Raw genomic sequence first — 14,875 nt, forward strand, 5'->3', positions numbered from 1 at the left:
GTGCAGGCTCAGTAGCTGTGGCGCACAGGCTCAGTTGCTCCGCAGCATGTGGGATCTTCCCGGACCAGGGCTTTAACCCGTGTCCCCTGCATTGGCAGGCGGATTCTCAACCACTGTGCCACCAGGGAAGTCCCTGGCCATTTCTTAAAATAAGACAGCATTGAAGTTTGCCTCTTTGATTGACTCTTCCTTTCACAAACGATTTCTCTGTAGCATGCAATGCTGTTTGATAGCATTTTACCCACAGTAGAACGTCTTTCAGAATTGGAGTCAATCCTCTCAAACCCTGGTGCTGTTTTATAAGCTAAGTTTATATAATATTCTAAATCCTTTGTTGTCATTTCAACAGTCTTCACAGCATCTTCACTAAGAGTAGATTTTATTTCAAGAAACCACTTTCTTTGCTCATCCATAAGAAGCAACTCCTCATCCTTTAAAGTTTTATATTTATAACAAATATAATAATAATGAAAATGTTTGAGGTATTGTGAAAATTATCAAAATGTGATACAGAGACATAAAGTAAGCAAATGCTGTTGGAAAAATGGCACCAATACACTTACTCAATTCGGGGTTGCCACATACCTTCTGTTTGTAAAAACACGCAATATCTGCAAAGCACAATAAAGCCAAGTACAATAAGACAAGGTATGCCAGTATAAACTCTGTCTTCCAAGAACTCCAAACTGGATAATGAAAATGAGAAATATACTTTGATCTCAAAATGTACCACCACAAAATACTCTTCAGTCTAGACATTCATTCACAAATAGTTTTCATTCTCTGGTCATATTATCTCAGAGGACCTGCATTATTTCTATCAGTATAGTAGTTACAAAGATATTATCCCAAGTTAAAAAAGAGTATGATCTAATTCTTAATGCAGATAAGAAATTTTTTTCTCTTTTGAAAGATTTATAAAGCGGTAGAAAAAAGGAATGCAGAATTCAGTGTTTTTATATTGGTAAATGGAAATGTCTTCTAAATACCTCTGTTGAGTTGTATTCCAAAAGGCCTGCCTTTCCTTTGTAATGTCCTGTGGACGCAGATGAAGCTTTTGTTGGTGCTGTGCACCTAATCCATTACCCTCAGGCTGTCTAAGCCAGAGAGGAGTGAATCTGTTGAAAAGGACCACGAAGAAGCCTGCTGTTAGTGTGAACTCTATTTGAACTAGGTCTGACAAAGTTTCATCCTCTAGCATTTGAGGTAGACTTTATTGCTATTTGGAGATCGTCATCTCTGATAATTTCATCTATTATTAGTATTTAAAAAATGAAATATTACTTTTTTAATGTGGCATTTATTTAGGGAAACCAGTTTTTGTAAGCATACTACTTCTTTTTTCCCCACATGTGTTAAGAGCATACTTTGTATTATAATTCATAAGCTAGCATACCTTCAAAGATTGTTATTGTCTTAATTCCTGATATTTTTGAGTCAGATACATTTATTAATGCACCATTATGTGCTTAAACAATTGATCTGAATGGGTACCTGAGATTTGAAAGTAGTAGATGTAAAAAAAAAAAAAAAAAAAAAAGCTTCATAAATGTAGCTTAAATGTAGATTGATACATTGTACTCTGAAGAGAAGGCCCAGTTTAATTTTTTCGGATCTATCAGTGGTCATGAACCAGTGACTAGGCTTGTTTCATATAATTTGAATAATTAGTATTTACTGCTATATAGTGATTTATTAGTGTTAGCTCTGAAAAGGGAATATTGTGATCTGTTATTACATATAAGAACTCTAGAAATGAATCTCCTTGTTTTTTTCTTTTGTTTTAAAATTAGTAATTAATGTTTAAAAATTTTTAGAATTTAACATACACATTTAACTATAATTTTCAAAAGTCATAGTGTTAGGAAACTGTGTATTAATAAAACATATCCCAGTTTTGTGTTGATTTCCTTTTTAGCACAAACTTTAATTTATGGAGAGTGTTTTCACATTTTTTTTCTCCCTCAACAGGTAAAGTACCTTTTATTCACGTAGGAAATCAAGTAGTATCGGAACTTGGTCCAATAGTCCAATTCGTTAAAGCCAAGGTAATAGAAAAGATATTAAATGCATTTGATCACAGTTACTTTTAAATAAGTCATTCATCATTCTTTAGGGTGTTGTAACATTTACGTTGATTTTAACCTAGTTTTACAAAATGCTGATATAAACTACCAGAGAAATATTTCTAAAGAGTAAGTTTTTTTCCCCCCATAATGTAAGTCAATGGCAAAAGGGGCCATTTGATCTTTACAAAGTGATAGATAATTTTCTAACTCATGCTTATGAGAATTTTGGTCACAAATGAAAACTCTTCATTGTTGTAAAATATCAGGTTAACCTTTGAGAAGGGAGTTATAGAATATGTTTAAAAGTTGAATGTATCAATACTAATTTACCCATTTGAATTATTATTCAGTTTAGATTTTAATAGTTATCAAAGAACAACCTCTATTAACATTTTGGGGAACGTGCTTCCAGAATTGTTTTTTGCATATATAGAAAAATACAGGTCATACTGTTATGTATTATTTTGCAACCTGCCTTTTAAAATCATCAATGTGTTTGGAAATTCTCCCATTTAATGACTATAAATATATGTTATCCTTTTAAATTGTATAATATTGTATCATATGGATGTATTATAATTTATTTATTTAAGTCTTTATTGATGGACACTGAAGTTGTTGCCAATTTTCTGCTGTTATTGAGTGCTAATACAAATATTCTTGTACATACACCTTTGTATACTTGTTAAATTATCTCCTTAGGATAAATTCCTAAGAGTGATAATACAGTGTTATAGGGTATGCATTTAAAATATCTTACAACTACAGCTTATACTATTTTATGCATCTACTCATTACTATACTGTATTAGAATTTAAAAATTAGTGTCTATTTCCCTATCCTTTACTAATAATATTTTAAAAAATCTTTGACCACTTTATAAGTAACACATGTCAATCTTTGGAATTTATTTTATTACTAAAAAGGTTAGTCTCTTAAAAAAAACAAGGTTTACTGACCATCATTGTTTTCTTCTTTTGTGAAATAATAATGTAATTTTGTCTCTTGAAAGATACGTTTTTATAATGACAAGTAAATACTTCTTATTAATATTTTGTAGTGATAGCAAAGTATTATTTTTTTACATAAAATAATTATGTTTTAGGGGGCATTTTGGAAATTAATCCATTGAACATTTGCAGTAAAACATTGATGTTGTATTACTTGGTAGTAAGATAACTGAAAGTTTTTGTATATTTAATATGATGCTCTTTTAAAGTTTTTTAAATTCCCTTTAGGGCCATTCTCTTAGTGATGGGCTGGATGAAGTCCAAAAAGCAGAAATGAAAGCCTACATGGAATTAGTCAACAATATGCTGTTGACTGCAGAGGTATAATAGAAGATAATAGGCCTTGAAAATAAGCTTTTTCTCTCATAAAAGATCATCTTTCTTATGGGTTATGTTAAAGTTACTGAAAAATAGGAAAACAGTCAAGCAAATTCTAGGGCTAGTGTGGTTACCCAAATTATTTGATCATTATCTTTGAACAAGTTGCCTGATATTATCATTTCTAGTTTTTCTGTTTGTAAACAGGAGTGACTCTTGACCACTATTATTTTATTTTGGTCTTGTGAAATTCTCTTAAATGGTATCTGTAAAATACCTTAATGGCATTTAGAGATGTATTCTATGAATAAGAAATATTTTTATAGGTACCACCGTTAAGTTTAATAATTCTATGTAGCAACATTAGCCAAGAAAAAACAAAAACAACCCTCACATATGTGACTTTTATGATGTTGGCTTATAAAAAATTACCCTGGCAAGAAATAACTTTCTTTATCCATTTTCTCTTTGATACTTTAAAGTTTTGGTGACTGTTTTTTTTTTTCCTAGTTGTATCTTCAGTGGTGTGATGAAGCTACTGTAGGGGAGGTGAGTGGTTCTGCAACATTTATCTTAATTAAAATTTAATGAAAAAACACTTTTGCTCAGAATCATAAGTCCCTGCTCATAAATGAAACATTGTGGTTTATACCATTAGTGATATAGTTTTTCACTTTAATTTTGCTTGCACATACATTTTAGGGAAGCTGTGTGTCATTGATATAACTGGTTGCAGAGTATGTGAAAGTTTATATATTTTTAAAGGGAGTGGTTTAAAATTTTAATTTTTAGATTGCAAGCTATGTTTTGTTTTATTTTATTTTTTCAGATTGCTCTGTTTGTGGTCTCTGGAAATATATTTCCCTTAGAATTTTATTTGTGAAAACAGGCTATGTCTTTAGAATCATGTTTTTAACATAATCTTTTTGCTTTAGATCACTCATGCTAGGTATGGATCTCCTTACCCTTGGCCTCTGAATCATATTTTGGCCTATCAGAAACAGTGGGAAGTCAAACGTAAGATGAAAGCTCTTGGATGGGGTAACAAGACTCTGGACCAGGTCAGTTCAGATTGAAGTTGATAAAACCCTCAACTTTAATACATAAAGAAAAAAGATTTTTAATTGTTGGTCCTTTAAAAAGAATCCCAGAGGACTTCCTGGCGGTCCAGTGGTTAAGACTCTGCGCTTCCAATGCAGGGGGCGCCAGTTCCATCCCAGGTGGGGGAACTAAGATCCCACATGCTGCGTGGCACAGCCAAAAAAAAAAAAAAAAAAACTCAACATAATAAAAAAAAATTAACAAAACATTTGTTCTTATTTTCTCTGACATGAAGTACTTTTTTGTTTTATAAAAATCACACATGCTTATTGTAAAACAAATTATGTAATACCGAAAACTTCAAAAACGAAATAAAAGTTGGCTGGAATCCTACCATCTAGAAATTGCCACTGTTAACTATATGGAGAACATTCTTCTAGGTGTCTCTTTTTTTTTTTTTTTTTTTTTTTTTTTTTGCCATACGCGGGCCTCTCACTGTTGTGGCCTCTCCCGTTGCAGAGCACAGGCTCCGGACGCGCAGGCTCAGCGGCCATGGCTCACGGGCCCAGCTGCTCCGCGGCATGTGGGTCCCTCCCAGACCGGGGCACGAACCCGCGTCCCCTGCATCGGCAGGCGGACTCTCAACCACTGCGCCACCAGGGAAGCCCTAGGTGTCTCTTAATAACATTTTCTTTAAATGGGGTCATAGTATACCTGCCACTCTATAACCTAATTTTTTTTTATCCATTCAGCAATACATTGTGGACACTTTTTTATGCCAATAAATATAGATCTACAGCATCAGGGCTTAAAAAGAAAAACCCAACCCTGTTAGATGCAGTGCTTAATATACCTGCTTTTCTTTGGTCTTAAATTTACTGAAGTAGCAAAATTATAAAAATATATATCTTGTCAAGGTCATGACTTTGAGCATCATTAAGCTAATTAATGTCTCTTTTTCAAGGATACCCCTAGTCCTAGTCAGCCAACTCATTGATGTGTGCCATTGGCCACAAGGGGGATTGGGTAAATGAATAAGGATGGAGTAAATAAAATCTATTTCCACTAGTGGGGAAACAGTTCAAAGGATTTTTACTCATGGTAGGTCAGCAGTGTCATCTTTATGAAGCAGATTTTTTAATACATGTGAAGTCATTTGATTATATGGATTCAGGAAAACATTTTTGTAGGGAGTAGAGTTTTGAGATAAAAACTTTCTTGATCATAATCCTTATAAGTAACTTAAATGTACTTGTATTTAAAGGAAATTTGCTCTCAAATTTTCTTCCTGTTTCTTGTATAGAAATTATTATGTATGTTCTCTATGTGGTCTATAGTCTGATTTAAATATACTATAAATGGTTACCTAAATTTATATTTTTATTATAAACTATGATACATATTAAGTTTTAGACACATTTTATTGCTTTGCTAATTTAAATATTTTTCTCTGGGGTCTGTTGCTTGTGTTAGGTCTTAGAAGATGTAGACCAGTGCTGTCAAGCTCTTTCTCAAAGACTGGGAACACAACCGTATTTCTTCAATAAGCAGTAAGAATTTATTCTTTTTAGTTAGTTTCTTTTCTATATTATTATTTTATCATACATGTCGTATCAAACATTTTATCATAGAGGAATTGTTTTATCAAGAAATATTTATGAAAAGATTTAGTTATATTAAAGTTCATTTTTGCATTCATTAACCATTTAATTTCTTGGGTGTCAGGCATAGCACTAGCTTCTGGGAGACCAAGATTTCTAAAATGCAGTGCTAGCTATTAAGAATTTTCTCCTGAGGGTAGACAATGTAAACCAGTCATTATTGTATGATATCATAGAGGTTCTACTAGAGGTAGTTCAAGGTGCTTTGTATGGAACTATGACATCTTAACAAAATCTGAGCTTGCAAACTACTATTAAAACGTGAAGTGTAGCCATACCTGTCTGTATAGGATGATACCCTGAGGACTAGAAAAGTGAATAAAACTAAACTGTAAAAAATACTGTTGGATGGACAAGCATTATTTGAACTTTTCTTTTAAAATTTAATGAAAATATTTGTAAAGCATAGAAATAATTGTGAAGGATATAGATAAATATATGTATGTGTATATATGTAAATTGAGTAATTCATGTTTTATTAAGACAGAATTTTTTTGTAATTTGGAAAATAATATTTAACGTAGGCAAAGTATGAATTTTTCTTTTTTTTTTAAAGTTACAATTTTAGTATATCAGAATCAGCTATCCTGTGATCCAGTTTAAGATGGGTTTAAATTAGCAGTTTAACCTCATTGGTTTGCTTAGAATTCTAATCTTTTCTTGGCTTTTTATCTTTTTATCTTCTAATCTTTTTATCTCTCTTAAGAGAGATAAAAGTCTCTTGACTTTTAGATTGATTTTTTTTTTTTTTTTGTGGTACGCGGGCCTCTCACTGCTGTGGCCTCTCCCGTTGTGGAGCACAGGCTCTGGACGCGCAGGCTCAATGGCCATGGCTCACGGGCCCAGCCGCTCCGCAGCATGTGGGATCTTCCCAGACCGGGGCACGAACCTGTGTCCCCTGCATCGGCAGGCGGACTCTCAACCACTGCGCCACCAGGGAAGCCCTAGATTGATAATTTTTTAAAAGGTTTATTTACTATTATATATTACATCTTCATAGGCATTCATCTATAGCTATATCAAACATCTTTTGGTAGAGATATTAATATTTGTAGCAAAAATGACTATGATGATAGCTTGGAAATATTAAAGTTATATTAATGTATGTGCTATATAACTGATATTAAAATAAAATTGGGCTCTGTTGATCTTTGAAGCAGAAAGATCATAGAGTTCAAACCACGAAATCCTGGTAGGTAAAGTTTCTACAGCTATGTTCTTATTTCTAGTGATGTTTTCTATGCTGATTCTAGTTGTTAGTCTCTAATACAAAAGAAAGGTATCAAAATGTTAGTATTATGTAGTCCCCTTTCTTTCTGATATAGGAATTCTTAGGAGCTGAAAAGCTCAGAAGGGGTGGATTTTATTGTTTGAAGTGCATCACTCTGTTTTAGGAGTTAGTTTTGTTATGCACCCTGTCTCCATGGGAAGCCAGGATAATAGATCTAACTTATTTTTCTCCTCATTGAAACTCAGTGTCAAAGAGTTAGTAACCAGGTATCATTTGGCATGTGATTCAGTGGAAATATCAAAAAAATTTTTTCTTCATAAGGGTATAATTATTATTTTTAACAACTTTATTGGAGTATAATTGCTTTACAATGGTGTGTTAGTTTCTGCTTTATAACAAAGTGAATCAGCTATACATATACATATATCCCCATATCTCCTCACTCTTGCATCTCCCTCCCATCTTCCCTATCCCACCCCTCTAGGTGGTCACAAAGCACCGAGCTATTTTACACTACCAAATGTAAAATAGATAGCTAGTAGGAAGCAGCTGCATAGCCCAGGGAGATCAGCTCGGGTATAATTATTTTTAAACTTGTAATGAAAAATTCAAAATTTAGAATAGGTACAAAAACAATTGAGAAACTGTTGAACTGGTATTAAGATGTAGGTTTTTGAAATGATTTTACCTTATATGAGACTTAGATACACATTTTTATGATTGAAGTATAGAATAGTTTTAATTTTTAATTTTAATTTTACCCAGTTGTTTAATATTAAAATTTATTTCCCTGTGTATCCTCTCCTTACCCACTAAAATTAGAATCAGCTTTTCTTCTAGCTTACCTACTAGACGTGTTGAGAGGCCTCATGAAAGAAACTCAGTAGCTTTCCTTGATGAGAGAAAGGGAAAGATAGTTGAGGGAGATCTTGCAGCAAGAATAGTAATTGGGAAAAGAGGACAAAGAAGCCAAATGGTGGAAAGGAAAAAGGAAAGTGAATTTGAAAAAAATTAGAAATAATACAAAGTAGATACTAACAATTGTCCTTTTTATCCTTCATAATATATAGTTGGTAGCTTTTAAATATTTAAATCATATTTCTAAAATGCAACTCAAACAAAATCTGTGTTATCTGTTGTATCTGTGATCTTGCTGATGTGATATCTGTTAAGACACCTATACAAAGACTGGGTAATTTATTCCCTTTCACCTGGTGAGTGGATTTGGAATAAAAAACTAAAACTTTTCTTGAAGTGATATTTTCATGTTACCTTTTTAATAAAGGGGAAGAAGAAGAAAAAAATAGTTTTTCTAAATGTAATCAGGATAGAAAGAGTTAATACTACTCCAAAGCATTTATGAGCTCCTTGAGGGTTTGTGTTTTCCAAACAAAACCTGTTAGAGGAAGCTCAGTAAATATTGGTTAAGACTAGATTAAATTGAATGAGAAATTGGAAAAGGAGTTAGGTTTGAAAAAGAAAAAATACTGCTATTAACCATTAAGTAAATGGTAAAATTTGAAAATATACCTTCATATACTGATAGGAAGGTATTTTGAAGAAATGATGCAAAAATTGTACTTGGGAACCTTAAGAAAAATTTCAGGGGGTAATGGGATTTCACTGAAGTTTATTCAATTGAGAAATCACTAGTTAAGAAAATTAAGGGGAAATTGCTCAAAATATCCAAAAGCAAAATATAGCAAAGTTGATGGCAAGGGGCTTGATTTACAAATTTGAATGATAGTCCTAAAGATCAGTGATTGATATATAAAGAAAGGATATGTAGATTATTTCTGTTAGTATGAAGAAATGACAAGTTAGTAGTATAATGGGAAAGAAAAATTAGGGAACATTCAGACAAAATTAATGTTTTTGAAACTAGACTGTGAAACGTATCAGAGAAAGAAATGTGGGACCATAATAATTGAAGAAAATGAAAAAGATAAGTACAAAAAAATTTTTAGTGGGAAAGGTTAGGAAAACATTCGCATTTTATGGTACTGTTTTTATTTTGATATTCAAATGAAAGAATAGTAGATAATTGGTGGATGTTAGCTGAACCTATTGTGGCAACAATTTTACAATATATTTATGTAAATCAAACCATCATGTTCTACACCTTAAACTTATACAGTGATGTATGTTAATTATTTGTCAATAAAACTGGAAAAAAAAAGAATAGTAGGTAACCAACAGAAATGTGGAAAGAATGATAATGCAAGATGAGAAGGCAACAGTGTGAAAGACGTTGGAGGTCTTAGGAGGAGAGTTGCTATCTATATCCAAATTACAATCTACAAACGACTTAGTAAGCAGAAGGGTGGAAATGTTATGTTTTTTCTCCATATTGTATAGAAAAGGTAATTAAAACTGGAGGTACATGAAATCTTGGCTTGATTAAATAATTCAGTGGAAGTATTGGCTAAAGTGTAATTTTTTGTCCTTGTCTCTCATAGGAGTTGCAAATATTTTTCTGAGCTTATTGCTTTTTTAAAAAGTCAGGTTTATTGTGGCATAATTTACAAAAAGTAAAATTGACGCTTTTATGTGTATAGTTCTGTGAGTTTTAGCAGTGGTATACAGTTGTGTCCCCACTACCACAGTGTACTTTTTTTTTTTTTTTTAATTTATTTTTGGCTGTGTTGGGTCTTTGTTGCTGCGTGCGGGCTTTCTCTAGTTGGGGCGATTGGGGGGCTACTCTTTGTTGCGGTGTGTGGGCTTCTCATTGCAGTGGTTTCTCTTGTTGCAGAGCACGGGCTCTAGGCACGTGGGCTTCAGTAGTTGTGGCACGCGGGCTCAGTAGTTGTGGCTCATGGGCTCTAGAGCGCAGGCTCAGTAGTTCTGGCGCACAGCCTTAGTTGCTCCGCGGCATGTGGGATCCTCCCGGACCAGGGCTCGAACCTGTGTTCCCTGCATTGGCAGGCGGATTCCTAACCACTGCGCCACCAGGGAAGCCCACAGTGTACTTTTTAAAAAGAAAGAATTGTGGGAATTGATAACATATATGTCAGAGTCAACTAATATAAGTAGTTGCTGAAATTTGTAAGGATTACAAAAAATATGCATTAAGTTATGTGTGTGTTTTGTTTGATTTAGTACAGTGTATTCTACTTCCTGTTAGATGTTCTAAAAGTAATTTGTCACGAAGTTGCTATCTTTAGGTAACATAAGATCAGTTTTTGTATGCTCATTACCCTACATAATTCAGCACCTTTTGAGTTATGTGGATGTATATTTGAAGCAAATAATATTTTGACCACTTCAGGGATACTTCTAGACTACTCTGGTTTGAACATACCTTCATACCTGAGCTCATTCAGAACCTTCACTTATTGATAAAAGATGCCCATCTACCCTACTGGAAGTTGCATCAGAGAATATATTCACCTTTTTTTAGGCTCTAGTATAAGAAGCAGAGGGTAGTTAATCCTAAATAAGGATTAAGGAAATAAATCCTAAATTGGTAAGATACACGTTTTAAGAAATATGTTTAGGGATCTGGAAGAGTTGGTGTTTATATTACTTCTCACAAAGTGCCTCAGCTCAATATTTATCCACCTTCTACATCCTTGGTTTTTTTCAGGTATCCATTTGTTATTGATTCTTCATCCGTAATGCTAGGATCATGGTGCTATTAAGTCCCAGGACACTTGTGATTTTTTTAAACTATCCTATTGACTGCCCTCTTAAACATGTCCATAAATTGCACATTTGACTTTGATTAGTACTTCATGAATGTGTCAAAAGAGGGAAGGCTTTGGAAGAATGTGAATAACTACTATTGAAAAATTAAATATCCTATACAACTTAGGCAGGATGCTTTCTTTTCTCTTTCATGTATTCATTCAGCAAATAACCATTCAGTTCCATAGATACTCTGCTAAGAACTGGTGTTATAAAGATATATGCAGTGTTATCTTTAGAGAACTTAGAGTATAATAGGGTAAACATTAAGTAAACAGTTATAGTATGGTATGAGAAGTACTTCACCTTTTTATCGATTCATTAAACACATATTTTTTGAGAACCTGCTTTGGGCCAGGCATTGTTCCAGGTGTTGGGGACACAGCAGGAAACAAGTAGACAATGTCCTGGTAGAAAGAGATAGACAGTTAATTAAAAACAAATATTAGATAGTTTTAAGTGCCATATAGAGAATTAAAATAGAATCACATCACAATAAGCGGCTATATGTCCACTTTAGATTGAGTGGTCAGGGGATGCTGACCACTCAAACTAAGATGTGACATTTAAGTTGTATTCTGAAAAACAAGGAGGAGCCAGCAGTATGAAGTCAAGGGCAGGGTGTTCCAGGCAGCAGGAATAGTTGGGTCAAGGCCCTAAGATTGGCTAGAGTTTATGTTCAAATGGAAAAAGCAAAACCATTTATGGTTGTGTGTAGAAAATGGTAGGAGATGAGGCTGAAGAGGTAAGCAGGAGCCAGATCATCTAAGATTTGTATGTTTTGGATAAGGAGTTTGGCATGTTAGTGTAAGTGGAGTGGAAATTCATTCCAATGTTTTATGCTTGGAGGAGATATAGATAAGTTGTGGCATTTTTGGTGGTTGTGTCTCACCAGGCTTGCTAATGGATATGGGAGGGTAAGAGAAAAAGAGGACTGAAGAGTAACTCAGATTTTTGGCTTGAACAGGTGGTGGGTAGTGGTGACTTTTATTTTGGGAAGATGAGGGGACAAGCAGGTTTGAGATGCTTATTCAACATTCAAGTGGAATTGTTATATAGGCCTTTGAATGTATGATTCTGGACTTTAGGGGAGAGACTCAGATTGGAGATAAATATTTTAGGAATTAGTGGCATGAAGAGATACAAAGCCATACAACTATTTATTTTTTATTTTTTTGCAGTACGCGGGCCTCTCACTGTTGTGGCCTCTCCTGTTGCGGAGCACAGGCTCCGGACGCGCAGGCTTAGTGGCCATGGCTCACGGGCCTAGCCGCTCCGCAGCATGTGGGATCTTCCCAGACCGGGGCACGAACCCGTGTCCCCTGCATCGGCAGGCGGACTCTTAACCACTGCGCCACCAGGGAAGCCCCATGCAACTATTAGAAGAAGTCATTCATCAGTGGCGATCAAGGCCACATAGCTAGTAAGTAACAGAATTAGGATTTGACGGACCCCCAAATCTATTTTGCCAAACCAGATTACTGCAACATATTTTTACATTTTAGGTCGACTAATGTGCTTTCTCAGTAACTTTTTCACTGTAGGGCTGACAGCAATAATTAGTTCATAATAATTATGGTATTTTCTCCTTTTAGTAATATTGTACTAGTACAGTACAATGAGGGGGCTCAGGGTGCTGACCCTTTGCTGCAGCTGAAAATCCATGTATAACTTTACAGTCAGACCTCTGCATCTGTGGTTCTGCATCTGCAGGTTCAGTCAACCCTGGATTGTGTAGTATTCTAGTACGTATTTATTGAAAAAAACCTGCGTGTAAGTGGACCTTCACAGTTCAAACCAGTATTTTTTTTTAATTAATTAATTTATTTTTGGCTGCGTTGGGTCTTTGTCGCTACGCACAGGCTTTCTCTAGTTGCAGCGAGTGGGGGCTACTCTTTGTTGCAGTGCGCGGGCTTCTCATTGTGGTGGCTTCTCTTGCTGTGGAGCACGGGCTCAGTAGTTGTGGCTCATGGCTCTAGAGCGCAGGCTCAGAGAGGCGTGGTGCACGGGCTTAGTTGTGGCGCACGGGCTTAGTTGCTCCGTGGCATGTGAGATCCTCCCAGACAAGGGCTCGAACCCGTGTCCCCTGCATTGGCAGGTGGATTCTTAACCGCTGCGCCACCAGGGAACCCCTCAAACCAGTGTTGTTCAAGGGTCTACTGTAATTATTTTAACGTAATATAGATTGGTGATGTCCCACTTATAGACCGTTAGTAGCAAGGTAGATAAATTTAATCTTTTTGTTAGTAATATATAATTAAAGGGAAAAAAAACATAGAAAAAATTTTGTTGAAGCCATTCTTACATCTCCTTCAGAAAGCTAAGTTTACTTTTAAAATGGTAAAATTAAAATTAAATCATGTTGTAATATGATGATCAGGTAATCAGGTATCATTCTGTTTTCCTAGCACCACAGTGAAATCCTCTGCTTTGACAGCATTTTGGTTATGCATCTACAAAAGCACTTACTAAATTGTGTAGTGGTAATTTATGTTTTATGTCCATGTCTTAGATATCTTTCTTGCTTTTATATTTTTAGCATCTGGCATAATTCCTGGCACACTGGAGACCTGTTGTATATATTTAGTGAATAAATCAATGAATAAGATGAATATGATCATTTACACCAATATTATTATTATTTTAAGGTTACATACTATATAATTCCATTTGTATGACATTCTTTTTTTTTACACCAATATTATTTTAACACAGTTAAATGATGCTATTTAAAAAAGCAAGTCACTTTTCACAGAACTGGAACAAAAAATTTCACAATTTGTATGGAAACACAAAAGACCCCGAATAGCCAAAGCAATCTTGAGAACGAAAAATGGAGCTGGAGGAATCAGGCTCCCTGACTTCAGACTGTACTACAAAGCTACAGTAATCAAGACAGTATGGTACTGGCGCAAAAACAGAAAGATAGATCAATGGAACAGGATAGAAAGCCCAGAGATAAACCCACGGACGTATGGTCACCTTATCTTTGATAAAGGAGGCAGGAATGTACAGTGGAGAAAGGACAGCCTCTTCAATAAGTGGTGCTGGGAAAACTGGACAGGGACATGTAAAAGTATGAGATTAGATCACTCCCTAACACCATACACAAAAATAAGCTCAAAATGGATTAAAGACCTAAATGTAAGGCCAGAAACTATCAAATTCTTAGAGGAAAACATAGGCAGAACACTCTATGACATAAATCACAGCAAGATTGTTTTTGACCCACCTCCTAGAGAAATGGAAATAAAAACAAAAATAAACAAATGGGACCTAATGAAACTTAAAAGCTTTTGCACAGCAAAGGAAACCATAAACAAGACCAAAAGTCAGCCCTCAGAATGGGAGAAAATATTTGCAAATGAAGCAACTGACAAAGGATTAATCTCCAAAATTTATAAGCAGCTCATGCAGCTCAATAACAAAAAAAACAAACAACCCAATCCAAAAATGGGCAGAAGACCTAAATAGACATTTCTCCAAAGCAGTTATACAGACTGCCAACAAACACATGAAAGAATGCTCAACATCATTAATCATTAGAGAAATGCAAATCAAAACTACAATGAAATGTCATCTCACACCAGTCAGAATGGCCATCATCAAAAAATTTAGAAACAATAAATGCTGGAGAGGGTGTGGAGAAAAGGGAACACTCTTGCACTGCTGGTGGGAATGTGAATTGATACAGCCACTATGGAGAACAGTATGGAGGTTCCTTAAAAAACTACAAATAGAGCTACCATATGACCCAGCAATCCCACTACTGGACATATACCCTGAGAAAACCATAATTCAAAAAGAGTCATGTACCAAAATGTTCATTGCAGCTCTATTTACAATAGCCCAGAGATG

The 14,875-nt window shown here is 34.8% G+C and overlaps 1 protein-coding gene across 2 annotated transcripts in view; it reads left to right on the forward strand.

Annotated features, from left to right (window-relative positions):
* MTX2 (metaxin 2) overlaps nt 1–14,875 on the forward strand; it is a gene marked incomplete at its 5' end in the record, with an annotated part of 62,633 nt that overhangs the window by 46,484 nt on the left and 1,274 nt on the right. The window contains 5 exons of one of the 2 annotated variants that reach the window (XM_079709786.1): nt 1,972–2,048; nt 3,308–3,400; nt 3,908–3,946; nt 4,333–4,458; nt 5,912–5,988. In XM_079709786.1, the coding sequence (XP_079565912.1) occupies nt 1,972–2,048; nt 3,308–3,400; nt 3,908–3,946; nt 4,333–4,458; nt 5,912–5,988 (412 nt within the window). The remainder of the gene's footprint in view (nt 1–1,971; nt 2,049–3,307; nt 3,401–3,907; nt 3,947–4,332; nt 4,459–5,911; nt 5,989–14,875) is intronic. The other variant, XM_079709787.1, reaches the window with a different exon arrangement.

The sequence above is a fragment of the Hyperoodon ampullatus genome (assembly GCF_949752795.1).
Source record: "Hyperoodon ampullatus genome assembly, chromosome: 8".
NCBI lineage: Eukaryota > Metazoa > Chordata > Mammalia > Artiodactyla > Ziphiidae > Hyperoodon > Hyperoodon ampullatus.